This window comes from Callithrix jacchus, chromosome 15 (assembly GCF_049354715.1).
Source record: "Callithrix jacchus isolate 240 chromosome 15, calJac240_pri, whole genome shotgun sequence".
In the NCBI taxonomy this organism is placed as follows: domain Eukaryota; kingdom Metazoa; phylum Chordata; class Mammalia; order Primates; family Cebidae; genus Callithrix; species Callithrix jacchus.
The window spans coordinates 5,423,548-5,445,592 of record NC_133516.1 but is presented as its reverse complement, the minus strand read 5'-3'; the positions used below and the strand labels follow the sequence as shown (position 1 = coordinate 5,445,592).

The 22,045-nt window shown below is 43.7% G+C and overlaps 1 protein-coding gene and 1 long non-coding RNA gene across 4 annotated transcripts; both read right to left on the bottom strand.

Moving 5' to 3' along the window:
* Positions 1–406: 406 nt before the first annotated feature.
* Positions 407–10,890, bottom strand: LOC144579410 (uncharacterized). Of its 3 annotated transcripts, none has more exons than XR_013526865.1 (7): positions 10,792–10,890; positions 6,148–6,227; positions 5,664–5,688; positions 5,339–5,383; positions 3,729–3,766; positions 2,840–2,872; positions 407–1,396 (listed from the first exon to the last, which is right to left on the bottom strand). It is a non-coding gene; the product is annotated as an uncharacterized LOC144579410 (long non-coding RNA). The 3 variants fall into 3 exon arrangements; XR_013526867.1 differs by lacking the exon at positions 10,792–10,890 and adding an exon at positions 6,489–7,533; XR_013526866.1 differs by lacking the exon at positions 10,792–10,890 and having other exon boundaries at positions 6,148–6,286.
* A 1,068-nt stretch (positions 10,891–11,958) lies between these two features.
* Positions 11,959–21,804, bottom strand: LOC128928120 (uncharacterized). The gene is made up of 7 exons (XM_078350062.1): positions 21,636–21,804; positions 19,958–20,025; positions 19,167–19,194; positions 18,585–18,652; positions 17,196–17,777; positions 15,832–16,429; positions 11,959–15,403 (listed from the first exon to the last, which is right to left on the bottom strand). Exons 1-5 carry the CDS (start codon positions 21,748–21,750, stop codon positions 17,676–17,678), a joined length of 381 nt encoding a protein of 126 aa, XP_078206188.1. The 5' UTR covers positions 21,751–21,804; the 3' UTR covers positions 11,959–15,403; positions 15,832–16,429; positions 17,196–17,675.
* Positions 21,805–22,045: the final 241 nt, after the last annotated feature.

The following is a 22,045-nucleotide window of genomic DNA, read 5'->3' as shown; positions in this document are numbered from 1 at the left end:
AACACTGGCAACGTTGACAGCTGGGGCCAACACGACACATTCTTCACATGTACACGCTGTGAGCATTTTCTGTCACTCTGCGCTTTGTAAGTCATATTATTAAAGGGGACTTTTGCTATGCCAGATAGTTTCAATATTTATGTAGACCAATGGTTTCTTCTCAAGATCAGTGTTTTTGTGTCCTAAAACTATACATATATGCATATGTGTATATATATATATACACACACACAAACAATATACTTAACTGCATACACGTGTATGTGCATGTATATATAACTGTGCATGTATATACATTCACACATATGTATATAGTTGTATATATACACATACACACATATATGTTCATATAAAAAACATTTGAATAATATCTCAAAGTTCTGTTAAAAACATGAATGGCTTAATATTCTAGTGCTAAATAAGGGATGGCTTTATTTAAAAGTTTCCATTAGATTCCAGTAGAGTGGGGAGAGTCGCTCCTTTAAATGGAAGCCTCTGGAACCTGGAGAAAGCAATGGTGAAGTGGGCAACCTTCCTGCAGAGGTACCAGAGGCATGCATGAAGCCGCAGCAGTGGATGATGCCCCAGGCGTGGATAATGCCCCAGGTGTAAATGATGCCCACCTGTGGATGATGCCTCAGGTGTGGATGATGTTCCAGGCATGGATGATGCCACAGCAGTGGATGACGCCCTAGGCGTGGATGATGTCCCAGCAGTGGATGATGCACCAGCAGTGGATGATGTCCCAGGTGTCGATGATTCCCCAGCAGTGGATGATGCTCCAGGTGTGGATGATGCCACAGGCGTGGATGTCCCAGTAGTGGATGATGTCCCAGGCGTGGATGATGTCCCAGCAGTGGATGATGCCCCAGGTGTGGATGATGCCCCTGGCGTGGATGATGTCCCAGGTGTGATGTCCCAGCAGTGGATGATGCCCCAGGCGTGGATGATGCCCAAGGTGTGAATGATGTCCCAGGCGTGGATGATGCCACAGTAGTGGATGATGTCCCAGCAGTGGATGATGTCCCAGCAGTGGATGATGTTCTAGCAGTGGATGATGCCCCAGGCATGGATGATGCCACAGCAGTGGATGATGTCCCAGCAGTTGATGATGCCCCAGGTGTGGATGATGCCCCAGGCGTGGATGATGTCACAGCAGTGGATGATGCCCCAGGTGTGGATGATGTCCCAGAAGTGGATGATGTCCCAGCAGTGGATGATGCCCCAGGCATGGATGATGCCCCAGGTGTGGATGATGCACCAGCAGTGGATGATGCCCCAGCAGTGGATGATGCCCATCTGTGAATGTCCCTGATGTCTCAGCCGTGGATGATGATTCAGCTGTGGATGATGCCCCAGCCATGGATGAAAGCCAACAGTTGTTTTCAAGAAAAGTCTAGTACACAAGTCATTAGTGATATTTATCAAGGAAAAGGGGAAATCACAAAATTAATATCAGAAATTAAGAGGAAGACATAACCACAGAGAGAGCAGAGATTACAAAACAATGAGTGGACATTATGAATACATAACTTGTTTTAAAGCAACGTTTTGTTTCACTTTGGCTGGTGTCCATATGTTGCAGTAGCCAGCCAATAGTGGGAGTCTCCTCATGGAGGAGGCTTGGGTTGAGGCTGAGGGCCTTTAACCTGAATGCACAAGAGAGTTGCCATGAGGGGATGGAAACCAGGCTACAAACCAAGTGCTGCACAGAGTTCCTACCTGTCCCTCTCCTCACCATTTTCAGCTGGCCGGGTTTGAGCATTTTAGGGCTTGGGAAGATATTACTACATCTACTAAAAATCATCACGGATCCTTATGTGCTTTGGCCAGCTGCTGAGCAAATTAACTTCACAACTGAAGTGGGCCGCACTGGCCTGTGCGGTCCCCCACTCCTCTTAGAATTTGTGAGCTTGGGGCCTGCTGGAGGGTGGACGGTGGGAGGAGGGGGAAGATCAGGAAAATAACTTATATTAGGCTGAATACGTGGATGATGAAATCACCTGCACAACAAACGCTTCTTGACGCACGTTTACACATGTACCAAACCTGCTCATCCTGCACAGGTTCCCCTGAACTTAAAAATTAAACAAAAAAGAACCTGTGAGCCGACCCAAACAAACATCTTTGTGCTTTTCACACTGATGACTACGCCGGTCTGTGGGGAGATGTACCTGTAACTGCCCTGGGTTGTGTGACCATGGAGGCCACTTTATAACGATGGGCAGTGTCTGGGAATTCCTTAGGGCTTAAACACGAATGCTGGACTCCCTGCATGGTGGCAAACACCCCATGACTGAGAGCATGCCAGTAGTTGCCAGTGTCAGCACTGGCCTAGACTCCTGGGTTTGTGTTTTCACTTTTCATTTAGGAACTCAGGAGCTGGGGCCAACCCCTGGCCCTTCAGGTTCTCCACCTGAGCTGTGAGGATAATAAACCAGACCCAGGGATGGCTCTGGTGAGGGTGGAGGAGTCACTGTACAGACAGAGTAGAGTGGGGCTGGATTTTATTCTTTAAAAGTAGACACTGGAGAACGGGCTGTGTAAATGGGAAATCTCTCCTGAGAAAACACACAGCCTCACCTGCACAGAAGCAACCACGTTGACATCACATGATGCAGCCTCACACAAGACACCACCAATCCTAGAGCACCCAACTCAGTACCAGCCAAAAGGGAGCACAGATGCTGCCTCAAAATTTGGCCATGATTTTTCCCCGGGGAACTCAGGTTTCTAAAAAACACTTTCACTATGCTTATTCCTATCACAATCCCAGAATCAGCGTGGCACTGCACATTGAAACCAGCTTTTTTCTTGACAATAATTCCAGAATACTTACCAGAGTCACACTTCAGTAAAACACCGGCACTACCTGCAACACAGAAACAAAGTTTTATGAGGGGCACGTCGTGATGTGGATTGTTTGCAAAAGGTTCTGTTTCTCTCAATGAATACTGAAAACCTGATCACAAACTTAGTCAGCTGCTACAGTAATCAAAACAGCACGGTACTGGTACCAAAACAGAGATGTAGACCAATGGAACAGAAAAGAGGTTCATTGGATGGGACAGAATGGGAGGCCACAGAAGCCTGGGATAGATTTTATGTCCCCACAACACAGCAGTGAGCACACTTCATGGCGTGCTGATGCTTACTGAATGGTACAACTGAGGACTGGGTGATTCTGTTTGATTGTATCTGTTTTTATTCCAAGAGGCTCAACAACATGCTCTATGGAAGCATGATCCTTCAAACGCACTCATCTATCCTTTCAGTAATTTTTCACTCCCTCAGCCAAGAGCTTCTCCATCTGGGTTTCTGCAACACCAATCTCAAACCCATAAAGCAATGGGTCGCAGCAACCCCGCTAAGCTCACACGCCCAGCTGTGGAAGCAAACTTCACTTTATGGCAAGTCTACTTTGCCACTACAGGCAGTGCAGCATGTTAGTTTATAGATTAGCCTTTGGTGTTAGAGAGGTCCAGCTGTGGGTGTGTCCCGTGAATAATTTACTTAACTGAGATTCACATTCCTCATCTGTGTAATGAATAGAACCAAACTATGCCTCAAAGTTATTGTGATGCTTCAAAGAGGCAACATAGAAAAGTGACCACATAGTATCCAAGACTCAAATGTGTATCACTTATCCTTTACATTTTAATAACTTAAGCAGCTGTTATCAAGTACAGTCATGTGGCATAGTGACATTTTGATCAATGATTACTTACATGGCTGGGGTCAGATGGGCGTACACAAACCTACTGGCCTGCATCATTAGATTAAAAGAAAATTTTTTGTTAAAAATTTTAAGTAAGATGCTATACAATTGAAAGACTAACCACAGTGATAGAAGTTTCAGGGAGAGATAAAACTAAAAGTGCACAAGGATTTGGAGAAGTGTCTCCTCACATATGCTGCCACAGGAGCATGAATTAGTGACACCATTTTGAAAAATATTTGGCACTATTCATGGCAATAAAAGATATGCTTCCTTCTAACAATCTACTTCACAGAAATGAGTGCCAGTATTATTCCAAAGCCGGTTACACTTATGAACGTGAATGAATTTCAAATCATAATGTGAGCGAAAAAGCCAGACACTAAGAATCACATATTGACTTATTCTATGTATGACAGTCCAAACCTGGAGAGGTCTAAACAAGTCATTAGCAGTCAGAGCAGGTCCCTTAAGGAAGAAGATGAATAAAGGAGGAGGGAAATTTCAGGGAGGAACCAGGGATGTCTGCACTTGTGCCATCTCACCCTCTCAGATGTCAGGGTCCCAAAAGAGGGTGCTGGCAATATTTAGGTGGTTCAAAGGTCTCATGAAGAAAAGCAAATGACAGACAGCAGCAAACTCAGTTCTTTAATGAAGTGCCCCAGACTGAATCGAGGGTGTGCACTTAGTTTTGCATCTTATTATGTAAAATGAGGATCCTCCAGAGATAAAAATGTCATCCATAGCACAGCATGGACAGAATTATATGCTATCAGCACATTTTATCCTATGGAGTTTCCTGCACACCTTTTAGTAATCTGTGAATAAAAGGTCCAGAACTTAACTTTTAATATCAACTTAGAGAACAACGGAAGCCTAATTTTTGAAGACAGGAAATAGTGTAATGCCATCTTCTGTGGGAAGGAACTCTTGGTTTCCCCCAAAATTAGAGAACTGGAGAGAAAGAAGCCTCATCTCAGAATCTGCGGTAGGGGTGGGAAGTGGAGGCTACAAATGTGCTCAAGGTCAGACTCCTTCTCTGCCTTCCCAGGAGACTGGAGACCTACCAGCGAGCCCAGAGTGAACATTCACTCTGCCATCCACCCCTGGGAGATCCCTTTAAACCCACAGAGAGGACAGAAACATAAACGTGCTATAACAAGTCTTAAAAGTTCACAGGGTGATTATCAATTTCCCCTTAGCACACAGCAGAGTTTTTTCTCTAAGTTCAAGTAAATGCCTGTGAGAAAGATGCTCCCACAGATTCCTTCCTTTCCTTACAGATGACACTCAATGCCCAGCCCTACATCCCTTGTGCATATTCCCAAGGAGTGCTGATTAATCCAAACCAAAGGTTTGGATGTTTCACTGGGCAGAAAAGAGCAGGTGTACTGCAGAGATCAACTCTAATGAAAACAGCACCCTCACAGCCCAGAGACACAGTTCCTACCTTTATGACGACAAACTTTGAAAAGAGCAAACCAAACCTCGCACACATTTTCATTTTCTTTCTGATTTCATACCCCCTGCTTCAGCCCCTCAAGCAGCGGGGATAACCTGAAGGTGAAGACTCTTAGGAACCCTTTCCCATTAGGTCCTACCTGGAAAGTAATTCCCTACCTTGGGGGTCGTCTTCCTTTGCTTTGAAGATGCTCCCAAGCCAGCCTTTAAAAACAAAAACATCAGGACAAGTCATTAAAAAGAGAGACTCACCCACTCCTGTCCCAGAAGCTAAAGCCATGTGGCCTCACACATCATTCCCTGGTCTTTGTTCTGAGTCGATAAACCTTCCTACAGCCTCTCTGGCTGGAGTTCTACATTGGCCAAATCACTTTCCCTCAGGAGACCCCCAATCCTCCTTCCCAGCGGGATCCCAGAATCAGGTTTCTATACGCTCAAGCGGCCAGTTGGTCCCTCATGATGTGAGTTACTTCATGGTACTTACTTTTCACCCTTTTCTGGGATATTCCCTGCAATTACATAAAAGAAAACATTATGAGGCTGAGACTCTGTGGTGTGCCTCACATAGATCTGTTATTCCCTTGGCAAGGGTAGAGAACAAGAAGTGGCACAGCGGCTGACCCATAGGTCAACATCCCCAAACCATGAGGATGCTTATGGAAAAACAAGCTCTTTATTCACAGAATTCACCTTTAAAGTCGATTTAATGGGCAAACACACAATGCTTAATCCAAGAAGGAAAATGTGTTGAGGAAAGTGCCTCTGCATTACAGCCGATAATGGATGCTATCATTTGAAAACCTCCCAGTGTATTGCGTGTTAGTTGGGAAGACATTCCCACTGAATTTCACCCCCACAAAGAGAATTGCATACACTGTACATAATGTACATTTTCAGATTTTCATATCCAGATTAATTGAGAAGAAATCACAAAAGCAAAATTTCTTTAGAAGACAAAGGAGTCTTACGTAGAGGTTTTCCTCCTCCAGATCTTCTTCCTCTGTCCAGGATCTGAGTCCGACCGTGCTCGCCAGGTCACTTGACGACACTGGAAGTACACAGAAAAAAGCTCAGTACCCTGGTGGCTGGTGGCTGGGATATGGAGGTGGGTGATGATCAGGCATGGACTGAGTTGCTGCTGGGCTGTCCCCCTGGGTGGAAGAGGGCTGGCAAGGGAGGGCAGCGGGAAAGAGATGAGACATGGAGGTCTCCGCCTCATACTAGAGGCATCATGCAGCAACACAGAAGAGTCAACCGAAAAGGGAATCTCAAATGCACACTAAGGTTCAACGGAAGAGTGCCTTCCTACCTCTCACACGTTTTGAAGCTCTTTAAAAAAAAAAAAAAAAAAAAAAAAAAAAAAAAAAAAACAGCACATTCAAGACTACATCAGTACTCTAGGACCCAATCGTGCTGGTGCTACATTTAGCATCAGTTTTAAAGATGCATAATAAAAACCTGGGTATACCCAGCCCCTTATCTGAACCCACTTTCTTCTATTGATTCCAGGTTTTTAAACTCAACCAATTGACGATCAAAAAATCTTGAAATCTTCCTTATGACCTGGAGCCCCGACCTTCTCCCACTTTCTGTTGTCCCATCTATGTCAATGGAAGAAATTGACATCTCGAATGTATTAACTGATGTCTTATGTCTCCCTAAAACATGTAAAAACCAAACTGTAGCCTGATCACCTTGGATATATGTACTCAGGACCTCCTGGGGCTGTGTTGCTAGCATGTTTTTAACCTTGGCAAATTAAACTTCTAAATTGAGACTGGTTTTAGATAACCTTTTGGTTTGCAATGTGTAATCACAGTGAGGTTTATTTTTTCGAAGAGGACACTAGGGATTTATTGTGTCAAACAGAAATAACAATATATGTTTATGTGATTTATGTCCCAGGAACATTTTTCCATTTATGGATTCACATGAAGGAAAATGGCTGTCACATAAATGGCTGTCACTGCAGTTCTGTTTTTTAGAATCTTCAATCCTTGAATAAAAGCTAAGTTGATCAGACAGACGGATTCAGTTCTAGGCAAAACAGTCTATTTTAGTTATGTACTGAACTTTTGTTATAGCCAATGATGGAAGAATTGGAAACATTGAAATTATATTCTATAAAACAACCGGTGTTCATCACACGAATAGTTCCACCTTTCCATTGTCATGCAGGTACAGTAATTGCATATGGAGGATACCTATGCTCGTTTTCTGCCTTGTCATTGTGTCTAATGAATGTAGTTTGCAGAAGTTGATCATTTCTAGGTCTTGTGGTCATAAGAGTTTTCAGCTATCTCAAAAATATCCCATTCATCTTATTTGTTTGGGGCCAACTGCTGAGGAATGTCCCCAGCACTGAAGGGAGTTTATTAATATTTCCAAGTACCGCTTCCTAATATTCAGAACTTGCACTTGACCCTGTTGTCAGGGGTATCTAAGGCAGCTCTGTAGTATTCACACCAATGGCCATGCCATATCCTGCAGTTACATTCACTGTTGTCTGCCCTAAGCCACGTGACTGCTGCAGCCATCTTGGAATCATAGGCAGTGTTTGGGATCTCTGTAGACTCATGTGTGAGGGAACCAACTTACAGCTACCCATGATGGTAGGGTGGAGAGCCATCCTCCTCAGGGTAATGACTGCAGTTCAACAATTCATTATCAATTCAGCTTTAGAGCTATAACCCTAGGTTCATATCTTGCCTCCTTCCTTTAGGGGCTTAAAAGCATGGGCACATTCATTAGCCCTTTGGTTTCTCCATCCAAGGGGTGTGTGGATAGTAAACAATCACTGTTTAGGTGAGCTCTGTAGTGAGGATTGAATGGGTTTATTAAAATAAACTGTGTATTGTAGATCTTCAGAATGGTAAATTAAAAAAGAACTGACTTGCTTGATATCTCAAAGCTTAACACATTCCAGGCCTGCACGCATACCCAAGAGATGAGCTCCCAAGTCAGGGGTGATGCCATAATGCACAACTGCTCTGTCCAAAAAATAGTCATTTCAACTTAACTCTAACCTTGGGACAAGAGCATGAGATATGAGTATCAAAAATGCTTTTGGTGACATCCCAATTCCACACAGTAGCTACTTCTGAAAAAAAGAAAATGTAAGTGCATGCCGTCTACAAAATGAGTCAGTGACCTGATGAAAAATCCACAGAGACCTGGTCAAATGGAATGAACACCAGTTTACTTGGGGAGGAGAATTATCTACCATATTGGAAGGTTCCAGGCATGTGACATCATATTCTGTATGATTTCTTTCTCTTAAATGAAAAGTGGCTCAAACTGAGGCCACAAGTTATGGAGATGACCGTGGCTTAGCCTTGGCAAAGTGCTCGGGATAGTGTCACAAGGGACCTGATTTGTGCCTTCCTTCCTTCTGAGGAGGGTAACAGGGTGGGTGAAAGCATATTATTCATATCTCTGTACATAGGGAATTTTGAATAATCCACAAAAGTAAGTTTAAAACTATGTTTTCATAGGTAAACTGGCCTAGACACAGATATTATCAGTATGTATTTGGGAAAACTTGTGATATGAGTAGAAGTAACATGCTCTCAAATACTGTGAACTATATATACATTTAGGCTGATGAAAGGAGGGAAGCCATGGGAATAGCAATATTAGGTTTTCTTCTTGTGCGTTTTCCCTCACATTTCCACATTCCAGATTCACTTCAGATTCTGAAGTCTAGAGTTTAAAAGAAAACTGATGGTGGAAAGAAAGAAGCACAAGAGACGTCCCTATATGCTTTCAGTCAACAAGAAGAGGGAAGTCAGGTATGCATAATCTAATCAGAAATACTGCATTTTACTCTATGGAAAAATAATAAACATACAATAGCATGAACAAAGAATTAAAACTATAAATGATGGAATAAGTAGGCAAAGTATTTCCTGAACGACCTTACTGCACCAATTGGAAGGACACCATTCAGTAGGTGAATATGAATAGACTTTCACAGTCACAATATGCCTGAGGAGAGGTATGAAGCTGAGAACTTCTTTCACATTCTGCATATGGAAAATCGGAGATAGTCTACAAGGATGCTATTCATGCTAATAAATTCATAAAAATTGCAGAGTACAAGGTTAACACTCAAATGGCAGTTGTGTTAATATGCACTCAATATCAACGATCCAATAGCAAGATTACAAATGTAATTCCATGGATAATAACCTCTGAAATCATTAGATACTTAGGATCTAACCAATGAGATGAAATACTCATAACCTGGTAAGGACAGAATGTGACTGAAAGGAAGGAGAGAAGGTACAAATAAATGAAAAGGTGTCCCATATTCACAGACAGGAAGGCAAAAGCTGACTAATACACAATACTACAAAATGATCCAAAGATGCACAACAACTACTAACAAACTGGTAACAACCATCTGTGCAGAAATAGAAAAGATAACCCAACATTTTTTTTGAATTCTTATATGTCTCAAACAATCATAATAATGTTGAAAAAGAATAACGTTGGAAGATACACATTCATGAGATTGAAATCTGAGAGGAAAAGATACAAAAATTCAGACAGCAGGGTCCTAGCACGGGGGCACCCATTAAGTATTGGAAATATGGAATACAGATCCCAAAATTCAACGCATGCATACACAGCCAACTGATCTTCAACAAAGGTGCCGAGAATGCACAATGGGAAAAGAAGGTCTCTTTAACAAATAATGGTAAAATCCATATTCTCATTTAAATAATAAAATTGAGCAGTGTGCTCAAGGGTGTGCTTCTTCCTCCATTTACAAGACACCAGAGCTTTGCAGTGACCCCAGAGCAAATCTTCATCCTGTCCCCCATGCCCAGACTGAGCCCTTGATAGCAGGAGTAAATAGCAAGAACAGACAAATGAATGTGCTGCCAGAAGGTGAGCATCAGTTCGTCCCAAGCATCTGGGCACACTGTGGAAGACTTGTTGTCTTCAGGATTAAGTAACTGCCATGACAGAACTGTGTCCCAAACCAAAGGCTTTAACATTTTGCAGTGGCAGAGGCAGAAAAGAGGTATCCTTAGAAAGACCATCTTTAAATAATAAAGCAAGAACAGGGGACACATAAAAAAGAAGAAAAAAAAAAGAAGAGGTGATCACAGACAGGGTACTCATACTTCTCACCACTATGACATTAAACTCTGACAAGAACAAACTTCAGCCACGTTTTCTTTTTCTTCTCTTTCTACAGGCTCGCTCAGCTTCCCAAGCAGCAGGCAGAAGCTAAAGGCTCCTGGGAACCTGCTTTATTAGATTCCACCTGTAATCTTGTTGCCTACCTGGAAAGGTGTCTTCTTCACTGTTGAGATTTTCCAGAATCCACTCTTTAGAACCACCAACAGCAGAGTAAGTCAGAGAGAGGTACACTCACTTCTACTCCAGGTGAAGCCACATCGGCTTACATAACATCCCCTGGCTGGTCCTCTGGGTTCACATGCATTCATACAGTCCCTCTGATCATAGTTATACACTTGCAAAATTATTTGCTCTCACTAGACCCCCAATATTCTTTAACCAGAACCCAGAATCAGGTTTCTATATATGAAAAACAGCAAGTTTGTTCCACAGCAAGTGAGCTACTTGAGGGTACATACCGTAAACAGCGAGTGATGAACCCTGCAATTAGACAAAACAACATGCTATGAGGATCAGATGAATTCTCCTGCACCCCCGCCCCCACTCCCACAGATCTGTCAGTCTTTTGATGACTTCAGGAAACTAGTTGTAAGACAATGGTTGAGTCAAAGGTCAAGAATCAAACATGCTAGAATAGAGGACACCTGTGGAAAAGACAAGACCTTTCCCACAATTTATCTAGAAGTCGATTTACATTGGCAAATACACAATGCCTAAACCAAAGAGGAAAACTGGTGTTGAGGAAAATTCCTCTGCGTTACAGTTGATAATGAATGCTGTCATCTAAAAACATTCTAAGATATCACATATCTGATGGGAAGACACTCCCATTGAATTCCAACCCCAAAAAGAGAATGGGACATGTCAGAAATAATGTGCCTTCTCAGATTATCACAATTAACAGAAGGAAAGAAATCATAAAAGAAACAATTCTTTTTTTATTTCGTTTTCTTCTGAAGTTTAGGTTCCAGGATGCATGTGCAGGACTGTGCAGGTTTATTACACAGGTAAACATGTGCTATGGTGCTTTGCTGCATCTATCAACCCATCACCTAGGTTTAAGCCCCGCATCCATTAGCTATTTATCCTAATGCTCTCTCTCCCCAATCCCCACCTGACAGGGCATTCTTTAGAGGACAGAAAAAGGGGTTCTTACCTCGCCATCATCCTCAGTAGTGATGCTCCTGCAATCCTCAGGAGGAACTGGAGGGAGACAGAGTAACAGTCAGTACCCTGGTGGCTAAAGACTGTGAGTAACTCAGGGAGCTTTGCTGGGTGTGGCATATGGAGTGTGGGACTGAAGATTCTGAGACCATCTCAGAGAAACAACTATGTTCAGATAGTACCGTGAGGGAGTCTCACCAGATATCTTTCACCTTAGACAATGCCAAGACCTAATAATATTCTCGCATTCCCAATTCCCAAAACATACTAACCAATCAAAAAGCAAGGCTTAGATGTTTGCTGTGACATAGGCAGGAAAAACTGGTCTCCTGGGAAAAGTCATCATTAAATACCAGAGCAAGAAACGATGGTTACAAAAGCAGCCCACAAAGCCCATGGACACACATCCTCTCATCTCTATCTTATTAAAATACAACAGAAATAATTCAGACCTCTACAGCTATTTTTTTTTGGTTCTGGCTTCATAGCCCCTTTCCTAGGTTCCAAAGCAATGGGTGTAACCCAACTGCTCCCAGAAATACTCCTAGGGTAGTACTTTTGTTTTTGTTTGTTTGAGACAGTCTTGCTAACCAGGCACTGGGCTGGAGTGCAGTGGTGGGATCTTAACTGACTGCAATATCTGCCTCCTGGTTTCAAGCAATTCTCCTGCCTCAGCCTCCTGAGTAGCTGGGACTACAGGCACACACCACCACGCCCAGCTAATTTTTGTAGTTTTAGTAGAGACGGAGTTTCACCATGTTGCCCAGGATGGTCTTGATCTCTTGACCTCATGATGCGCCCACCTCAGCCTCCCAAAGTGCTGGGATTAATAACCTGAGCCACTGCACCCGGCCTAGGGTATCATTTTCTACCTGCAGAAATTGTCCTATTGCAGCTTCCCTCATGGATGGTGTCAACTGGCCAATCTTTAGAGACACAAATCTCAGCAAGACGTTATTTCGGAGAGTGACTCACCCACCCTCCTATTCCAGGTGAGGCCACACTAGATTACATGAGATCACCCTGAGCTTTCCTCCATGTTCTCAGATTCTCTCCAGACTCTGTGGAGCCAGAGGTCTTCAACAAGGCATTGCTTACACTTTCCAGCCTTCAAGTAAGAAAGAGAAGCTGAAGGAATCACCTTTCCATTGTTCCTTCTACTGGCCCATTATCGGTCTCACCTCCAATCGCACAACCCTAAGATCCCAACTTTGATGTGCACGCTTTGAGTGATGTGAGTCCAACAATCAGATCCTGGGCCAGGCTCACAGCAGACATGCAAGACAGCATTCTGTGGGGATGGAAATGCTCTCTGATGTACAGCTGCTGGGCCATCGCATGGTGGCTGTTGTGATGAGGTTTTGAATATTTCATTGTATATATTTATTTAAGTATAAAGAGGTATATATATGACTGAGAAGCACACTAGATGGGACAGCTCCAGATATCCAGACATGAGGAAGACCTGACTCCCCTCTCCTGGTGTTTTTTGCAGAATCCTTTGCTGCTCTGATTCTACCACACATTTACTTCCTGAACATATGCACAAGGGCCCATCACTGTGTGGGGCTGAGGATATGACAGTGAGGACAACATCCAGGTCCAGAGGGATTCCAGCAGGGATGCGCTTGCACCCAGTGGAAGAGTGTGGCCCTGCACACCACGTCCAGACTAGATCAGAGCAGCAGGAGCAGAGGGGTGGGGGCATCTCACTGTCCTCAGGAGCTCACCCTCATCTCCAGAGGCCCTGACTCAGAAGCTGGGCAGGCTCCAGGTTGAGTGTGTGGCTAAACAGGCTGAGAAGGAAACCTTTCCACACCTGCACTAGAACCCAGCCCAGGGGTGACCTAGAGCTCATCCCAGGGGTGTGTTCATTAAAACATCCATGGAGCCTAAAGTGTCCATCCCAGGACTGAGCTCTGGGGTAAAAACAAATGAGGAAGACACAGTCACTGCCCTGCGAGTAAATACCCATAGCCAGGGCTCCTCTATTCACCTGTGAGAAGACTCAGACTTTGAGGTGGAAGATTTTTAACCATCTCCAAAATAAGTGGAAACTGAGATGTTATGGATTGCACAGAAGAGTTGCAAGGATGACCTGGAGTCTGGGATCAGTCCCCAGCCCTTTGCTGAGATCACCCTGCACTGAAACTCATGTCCCTCCCTACCTGCCCTACTACTTTGGAGTGCTGCAGCTGCCCAGGCCAAAAGCTGGAAGACTCTGTCCAGTTGAAAAGCATTTCTGGGCCAGAAGACCCTTGGCCAACAGGGTCTACTGAAGAATCATTCCTCAGGAGATTTCCAGAAGAGGTGAAAAATAAAAACTTGTCTGTCTCAGCCCCAGGAAGATCAGGCCTGGGACCTCTCTGTGTCTGGTCTGACCCTGAGGTCCATTCCTACTGACTCATGTCCTGTCTGTTCCATGTCACAAAAATGGGGACCTGATTCCTGTTCTGCCCCTCTCCGCAATGACACTCTGTTGGTATCATTGCCATCATCGCACAAAGAGATGGAGAAGACATGGGTCAGGAAGGAAGCTCCTTTCTCAAGGTATTTAGGGTGATGTTCACATCAAGCTCTCAACAGAGAGAAAGGCCAAGTCCTACTCACTCCTCCCCAGAAGGGGTCTCATATCCTGCCTGGGCCCCGGTGATGACGCTGAATGGATGCCCCTAACACTGCAACCTTGACATTCTCTTTTAACAATGTCCGTAATGTTCTCATTTGTTTCCCCTCTGATCCTCTAAATCATGTTTCCCTTCAGGTCTAGCATGAGGCTCTCCCTTGCTCTCTCCCATGAAGCCCACTAAGCAGGTGTTCATGAATTCAGAGAACCTCAATGTTGGTAACACTGATATTTTCCTTGACTCACACACAGCAGTGCCCCCGAAGCACCAATGGGAAGCTTCGTCTAAAGATTAAAGGTTTCAAGGACAATCTGGTCACGAGAAAATCACTTATGGGGTGAAAAAGTGACATTGCACAGCCAAACAGTTTCATTCTTTTGTTCCATTAGGAAAATACTGACACATACAAGACAATCAAATTTTACCAAAAAGCAAAGCATCTTCACAGAATGAATGCTCCAAAAAAAAACCCTCAAACCATCATGTGGTCTACTTGACATTGATCATGACTTAAAGCAGCTACCTTGGCTCTCTGTGTGAAGGTTTTCAGAAGGAAGCAAAAACCTATTTCCACAGTAGAATCAATAGGGCATGATGGAGATTCCACTGTCTAGAGCTGAGTTCTTCATGGAGACATCTGTTTCTCACAGCACACCCCAGATTTTCACACCTATCAGGAACCCGAAGCTAGAAAGGTTCTCCAGACAAAAGCAAGCAAAAAAATCACCCCTGACTTATCACCAAGATTTGTCATTAGAAAGAAAGTGATATTAGAATATGTACAATGTTAGAGAGGGGAACAACACACACAGTGGGGGAAGTGGACGGGAGAGCATCAGAATAAAGAGCTAATGTATGCGGGGCTTAATACCTAGGTGATGGGTTGACAGGTGCAGCAAACCATGCACACTTTTAGCTGTATAATAAAGCTGCACGTTCTGCACATGTATCCCATAACTTAAAACCAAATTTGATTTAAAATAGAAATTGCCAGAGAAGGCAAATCTAGAAAGTACCTTAGTGGATGCCTAGGGCCAGAAGTGTGGGCCTTGGGGAAAAAGAGAAGTGACTACTAATGGCTTTAGAATTTCTCTGAGGAGAAATTAAAGGATTCTAAACTTAGATTGTGACAATGGCTGCACAACCCTGTAAATATAGTAAAAACACTACATCACCCACTTTAAACAAGTGAATAGTTTTGCATGTCAACTCTGTGACAATAAAGCACTTTATGAGAAAAAGAATACATACGGAGGTCATTTGGGGCTGTCACGGTGTCCTGCAACAAGAGAAAAACAAAGCACCTTAACATGCGGGGTGCGGTTGGTGCAGATATTTATCATGGTGACATTAGAAAACCACATGTCACTGGTGCCCAAATGAAGCATGTAAGATGCCTTTGAAATAAACAGTGGGGTGTTTTGGAAATGTAGCAAGTGGCCATGTCAGCTGGAAGATACCAAATAATTTTTCAAAAAGAGTATGTTGCCACTGAGAAGTAGGCCCACGACCAGACTGTAAGTTATGCCATCTTTTGACTGACATCGTCAACCAGGCCTCAGTTGGTGAGAAACTCCACTGACTGGTCGCTAGAGTCCACGACAACTGACGTGTGATTCACCATGGCAGTCGAAAATGATCTTCACTTGATATTCCAGAGGCCCCAGAAATAAAAATTTCTCTTCGAGACAAAGAAATGCATCTCACCATGTCACGGGGTAGCTCCTCATCCTCGACATCCTCTAAGATGACTTCAAGAGGACCTAAGAGAACACAGAGTGACAGTCAGTGCATTGGTGCTGCTCAGGAATCTCACAAGGAGCTTTGAGAAATGTGGACCAGGCTGGAGTGCATGGAGCTGGTCGTTTGACAAGCATGGACCCAGCTGCTGCTGGACCATTTTCCTTGGTGCTGAAGGAAGGAAAAGGAAAGGGGCAGAGAGAAACGAAAGAGCCTGGCTTCCTAGCTGGGGCAGCCTCATCAATGTGAAATCGTCATTTGAAGAACCGGTTAATACAGAAAGGCAGTGTACTACAGAAACAGAAAGTAGATTAGGGCTGCCTAGGACCAGGGGTGTCAGGAGTTGGGGAAAACAGAGGAGTCTCTACCAAGCGGGTTTTCTGAGAGGGGAAAAAAAGCTTCTAAAATTAGACTCTAACAATGGTCACACAACCCTATAAATAGAGTAAAAACACGGAATCACCTACTTTAAATAAGTGAATTTGTTTGCATATGCACTACGTCTTGGTAACTGTTTAAAAGAAAAAGAATACGTACGGCAGTAACACAAAACGGCGGGCTTCTCCTGCAATAAGAGAAAAAGAAACACCATGAGGATGACATCATGCTGGGTCCCGCTGGCACAGGTCTAATATTCACTTGGTGACGTTAGATAACCAGATGGCAGGCTGGGCGCAGTGGTTCACGCATGTAATCCAGCATGTGGCGAGGCTGAGGTGGGCAGATCATGAGGGCAAGAGGTTGAGGCCATCCTGGCCAACATGGTGAAACGCCGTCTGTACTAAAAACTACAAAAAACCCGGCGTGGTGGTGGCGAGAACCTTCAGTCCCAGCTATTCGGGAGGCTGAAGCAGGAGAATTGCTTGAATGCAGTAGGAGGACGCTGCAGTGATCTGAGATCACATCGCTGCACTGTAGCCTGGAGACAGAGAGACTCTGTCTCAAAAACAAAACTAAACTAAAGAAAAAACCAGATGTCCAACAGTGTTGAAGTCACAGGCCCCAAATGGAGCACAGGGGGCGCTTGCAGAAAATGCAGTCGCTTTGGAATACTTAGCAGGTATCTATGCTGGCTGAAAAATACGAAATTGTATTTCAAGGAGAAAACGTTGCAACTGAGAAATATGCCCCAAACCAAATTGTTAGCTATGCCATCTTTTGATTGACATCGTCAATCAGGCCTCAGTTGGTGAGAAACTCCACTGACTGGTCGCCGGACTCCACGACACCTGAGGTCTGATTCACAATGGCAGTCAAAAAGGATATTCACTTGATATTCCAGAGGCCCCAGAAATAAAAATTTCTCTTTGAGACAAAGAAATGCATCTTACCTCGTCACGGGGTAGCTGGTCCTGCAGGACCTCAACGGGACCTAAGAGAACACAGAATGACGGTCAGTGCATTGGTGCTGCTCAGGAATCTCACCAGGGGCTTTGGGAAATGTGGACCGGGCTGGAGGGTATGGAGCTGGGCGTTTGACAAGCACGGACCCAGCTGCTGCTGGACCATTCTCCTTGGTGCTGAAGGAAGGAAAAGGAGAGGGGCAGAAAGAAATGAAAGAGCCTGGCTTCCTAGACAGGGCAATCTCATCAACGTGAAATCATCATTTGAAGAACGGGTTAATAAAGAAAGGCAGTGTAGTACAGAAACAGGAAGTAGATTAGGGCTGCCTAAATCCAGGGGCGTGGGGGGTTGGGGAGAACAGAGGAGTCACTACTAAGGGGGTTTTCTGAGGGGGAAAGACAGCTTCTAAAATTAGACTCTAACAATGGTTGCACAACCCTATAAATAGAGTAAAAGCACGGAATCACCTACTTTAAATAAGTGAATTTGTTTGCATACGCACTACGTCTTGGTAACTGTTTAAAAGAAAAAGAATACGTACGGCGGTGACACCAAGCGGCGGGCTTCTCCTGCAATAAGAGAAAAAGAAACACCATGAGGATGACATCATGCTGGGTCCCGCTGGCACAGGTCTAATATTCACTTGGTGACGTTAGATAACCAGATGGCAGGCTGGGCGCGGTGGTTCACTCATGTAATCCAGCATGTGGCGAGGCTGAGGCGGGCAGATCATGAGGGCAAGAGGTTGAGGCCATCCTGGCCAACATGCTGAAACCCTGTCTGTACTGAAAACTTCAAAAAACCCAGCATGGTGAAACGCCATCTCTACTACAAACTACAAGAAACCCGGCGTGGTGGTGGCGAGAACCTTCAGTCCCAGCTACTCAGGAGGCTGAGGCAGGAGAATTGCTTGAATGCAGTAGGAGGACGCTGCAGTGCTCTGAGATCACTCCGCTGCACTGTAGCCTGGTGACAGAGAGACTCTGTCTCAAAAACAAAACTAAACTAAGCAAAAAACCAAATGTCAAACAGTGATGAAGTCACAGGCCCCAAATAGAGCACGGGATGCTTGCAGAAAATGCAGTGGGTTTGGAATACTTAGCAGGTATCTATGCTGGCTGAAAAGTACAAAATTATTTTTCAAGGAGAAAATGTGGCTACTGAGAAATATGCACAAGACCAGATTCTGAGTTATGCCATCTTTTGACTGACATCGTCAATCAGGCCTCAGTTGGTCAGAATCTCCACTGACTGGTCACTAGAGTTCATAACGACTGAGGTCTGATTCACAATGGCAGTCGAAAATGATCTTCACTTGATATTCCAGAGGCCCCAGAAATAAAAATTTCTCTTTGAGACAAAGAAATGCATCTCACCACATCACGGGGTAGCTCATCATCCTTGATGTGTTCCAGGCTGCGGTCCTGTGGGACCTGAACAGCACCTAAGAGAACACGAAGTGACAGTCAGTGCATTGGTGCTGCTGAGGAATCTCACAAGGAGCTTTGGGAAATGTGGACCGGGGTGGAGTGCATGGAGCTGGTCGTTTGACAAGCATGGACCCAGCTGCTGCTGGACCATTTTCCTTGGTGCTGAAGGAAGGAAAAGGAAAGGGGCAGAAAGAAATGAAAGAGCCTTGGCTTCCTAGCTGGGGCAGCCTCATCAATGTGAAATCGTCATTTGAAGAACCGATTAATACAGAAAGGCAGTGTACTACAGAAACAGGAAGAAGATTAGGGCTGCCTAGAACCAGCGGTGTGGGGGGTTGGGGAGAACAGAGGAGTCACTACTAAGGGGGTTTTCTGAGGGGGGAAAAAAGCTTCTAAAATTAGACTCTAACAATGGTTGCACAACCCCGTAAATAGAGTGAAAACACTGAATCACCTAATTTAAATGGGTGAGTTAGTTTGCATGTCAACTACGTCTCGGTAACTGTTTAAAAGGAAAAGAATACATACGGTGGCAATACTGGGCTGCAGTCTTCTCCTGCAATAAGAGAAAAAGAAACACCATGAGGATTACATCATGCTGGGTCCCATTGGCACAGGTCTTGTATTCACTTGTGACATTAGGAAACCAGACGGCAGACTGGGCACGGTGGCTCACACATGTAATCCCAGCACGTTGGGAGGCTGAGGCGGGCAGATCATGAGGGCAAGAGATTGAGACCATCCTGGCCAACATGGTGAAACCCCGTCTCTACTAAAAACAAGAAACCCGGCATGGTGGTGGTGAGAACCTTCAGTCCCAGCTACTCGGGAGGCTGAGGCAGGAGAATTGCTTGAATGCAGTAGGAGGACGCTGCAGTGATCTGAGATCACACCACTGCGCTGTAGCCTGGTGGCAGAGAGACTGTGTCTCAAAAACAAAACAAAACTAAACAAAAAACCAGATGTCAAACAGTGATGAAGTCACAGGCCCCAAATGGAGAACAGGGGATGCTTGCAGAAAATGCACTGGGTTTGGAATACTTAGCAAGTATCTATGCTGGCTGAAAAATACAAAATTATTTTTCAGGAAGAATATGTTGCTACTGAGAAATACGCTCACTACTAGTATTTCAGTGATGTCATCTTCTGACTGACATCATCAATCAGGCTTCAGTTGGTCATACATTCCAGTGACTGGTAGCTAGAGTCCATGACAGCTGAGGCCTGATTCACAAGGGCAGTCAGAAATGATACTCACTTGATATTCTAGAAGCCCCCAAAAAAGACATTTGTCTTCAAGACAAAGAAATGCATCTTACTATGTCAGGTGATGTCTCTTTAAGGTTTTCACGTCTCTTTAAGGTTTTCTTCTGGTCTTGAAGAGGAGCTAGGAGAACACAGAGAGACAGTAAGTACACTGGTGATGCTGAGGAATCCCACAAGAAGTCTTGGGGGATGTGGACAGAAGCTGCAGTGTATGGAGGGGGGCTGTTGACAAGCATGAACTGAGCTGCCACTCAGCCACTCTCCTTGGTGCTGAAGGAAGGCAAAGGAGAGAGCAAGAAAGAAATGAAAGAGCCTTGGCTTTCTAGCTCGGGCAACCTCATCAGTGTGAAATAGTCTGTGAACCGGTTAATACAGAACGGCACTGTATGGCTCAGTGAGAGCATCTCATCACACCTGCTGCCCACGTGAAGGTCTAGGCAAATCCCAACATTTTATGAAACGTTACAGGATTATTTAACTTCTGTGGATCTACATATCCTGCTGCTATATTTATCATCTGTCCTGTTGCATTTTTTAAATTTTAAAAGCTTACATATTTATTATTTTAATTATTAAGTGTGCATTCCAATGATATATTTAGTGAGTAACATTCATGATGCTGTGTCAAAAATGAGAAAAATCAAATCTAAATTCATAATCTAGCTTCCGCCTTGGGCATTGAAAGAAAAACAGCAGTATAATCTCGAATTGAGGAAAAATAAATAACGACTGCAGAAATTAATGGAATAAAAACAGGAAATCATCAGAGAAAATCAACAACAACAAAAACAGTTCTTTGAAAAGATCAATAACGCTGATAAACCTCTACCTTGTCTAACCTAAAAGGAAAAGAAGGAAGTCACGATGTACTAATAATATCAGTTCAAGACGAGTTGAATCAAAAAATAATAATAAAGGAATGTTGTGAACACATCTGTGCTCACACTTGGAAACATTATATGAAATGAGCTAACTTTTTGGATCTGTTTCAGAAGGTTAAACGTCTTCTCATGATCAATGAATCATCTGAATAGGCCTATATTTATATTAGAAATTGAATCAATAATTAGTATCTTCTCAAAAGAACAAAAACACTACCTTCAGATGATTTCACCGGTAAATTCTACCAAAATTCTTACAAAGAAACGTGGTCTTACCGTATGAGCAAGTAACCATAATTTTAGTATTTCCTTACATTTTAAAATTATGTTTCCAAACAAGACACAAGAAGGTTTGTAATTGCTGTATTCATAATTGCCCAAACAGAAAGCAAATGTCTAAACATTTGAGATGTCCTTTACTATCAAAAGCGAACCAAGCCTGGGCAACACTGTGAAACCCCGTCTCTACAAAAAAAAAAAAAAATTTAAAAAAAGAGCTTGGTATAAAGCATGTGCATTATAGCCATCTGCTTGGGAGGCTGAGGTAGAAGGATCATCTGAACACGGGGAGGTCAAGATTGCAATGAGCTGTGATTGCACCAGTGCACTCTTGGGTGACAAGATGAGACCTTTTCACAAAAACAAAGAAACAAAAAGAACCAACCTCTAAGCTGCCAATGTAACTTTACTTGTGTAGTTGCATCACCCATTGATTTAATGCATTTAAATGGGCACAAATGAAATAAATGAAGAACATCACATAAGCATTTACTGAGTCTCTCTGGGACACTGGATGAGTAAACTGGAATTCTTTGCTTCAATCAACTTAATGATATAATTTCCACCCTACCTTCATTTCCAGTGGGGCAAATTCTTTTAGCCCTCCACTTTTGTACCCAGCTCCTCACGTGGCCAACCAAACCTGCAAGGTAGAAATGTATTATAATAAAGACAATTCTTGACATCTTGCTGGCAGAAGACTACAGAGAAATTAGTAAAAACTTAGTTTAAACTTTTGATCCTAGTTTTCACCGACTGCTTTTCAATGCTACCTGAATTAGATCTGGGATCTAGGAAGATTTGTTTGTCCAGGCAGATACCTTTATTCAGATGAGACAATATAGAAAAGCAGAAGATCCAAGTTACCAAGAATAGGCTGGGTTCAAATCCTACTTAGAATCTGCACATACCTGGGAGAGGGATATGAACCCATCTGTGCCTCTCTTCCCTATTCTGAGATGTAAAAACATTAGTAGATCT

Excerpts from the sequence above, each read along its gene's own strand:
- LOC128928120 (XM_078350062.1), bottom strand. The coding sequence starts at position 21,750 with ATGTCAAGAATTGTCTTTATTATAATACATTTCTACCTTGCAGGTTTG. Across the intron at positions 19,195-19,957 it reads AAGAGACATCACCTGACATA|GAGAAGACTGCAGCCCAGTA; the intron begins GTAAGATGCATT and ends CTCTTATTGCAG. Across the intron at positions 18,653-19,166 it reads TGCAGCCCAGTATTGCCACC|GTGCTGTTCAGGTCCCACAG; the intron begins GTATGTATTCTT and ends GTGTTCTCTTAG.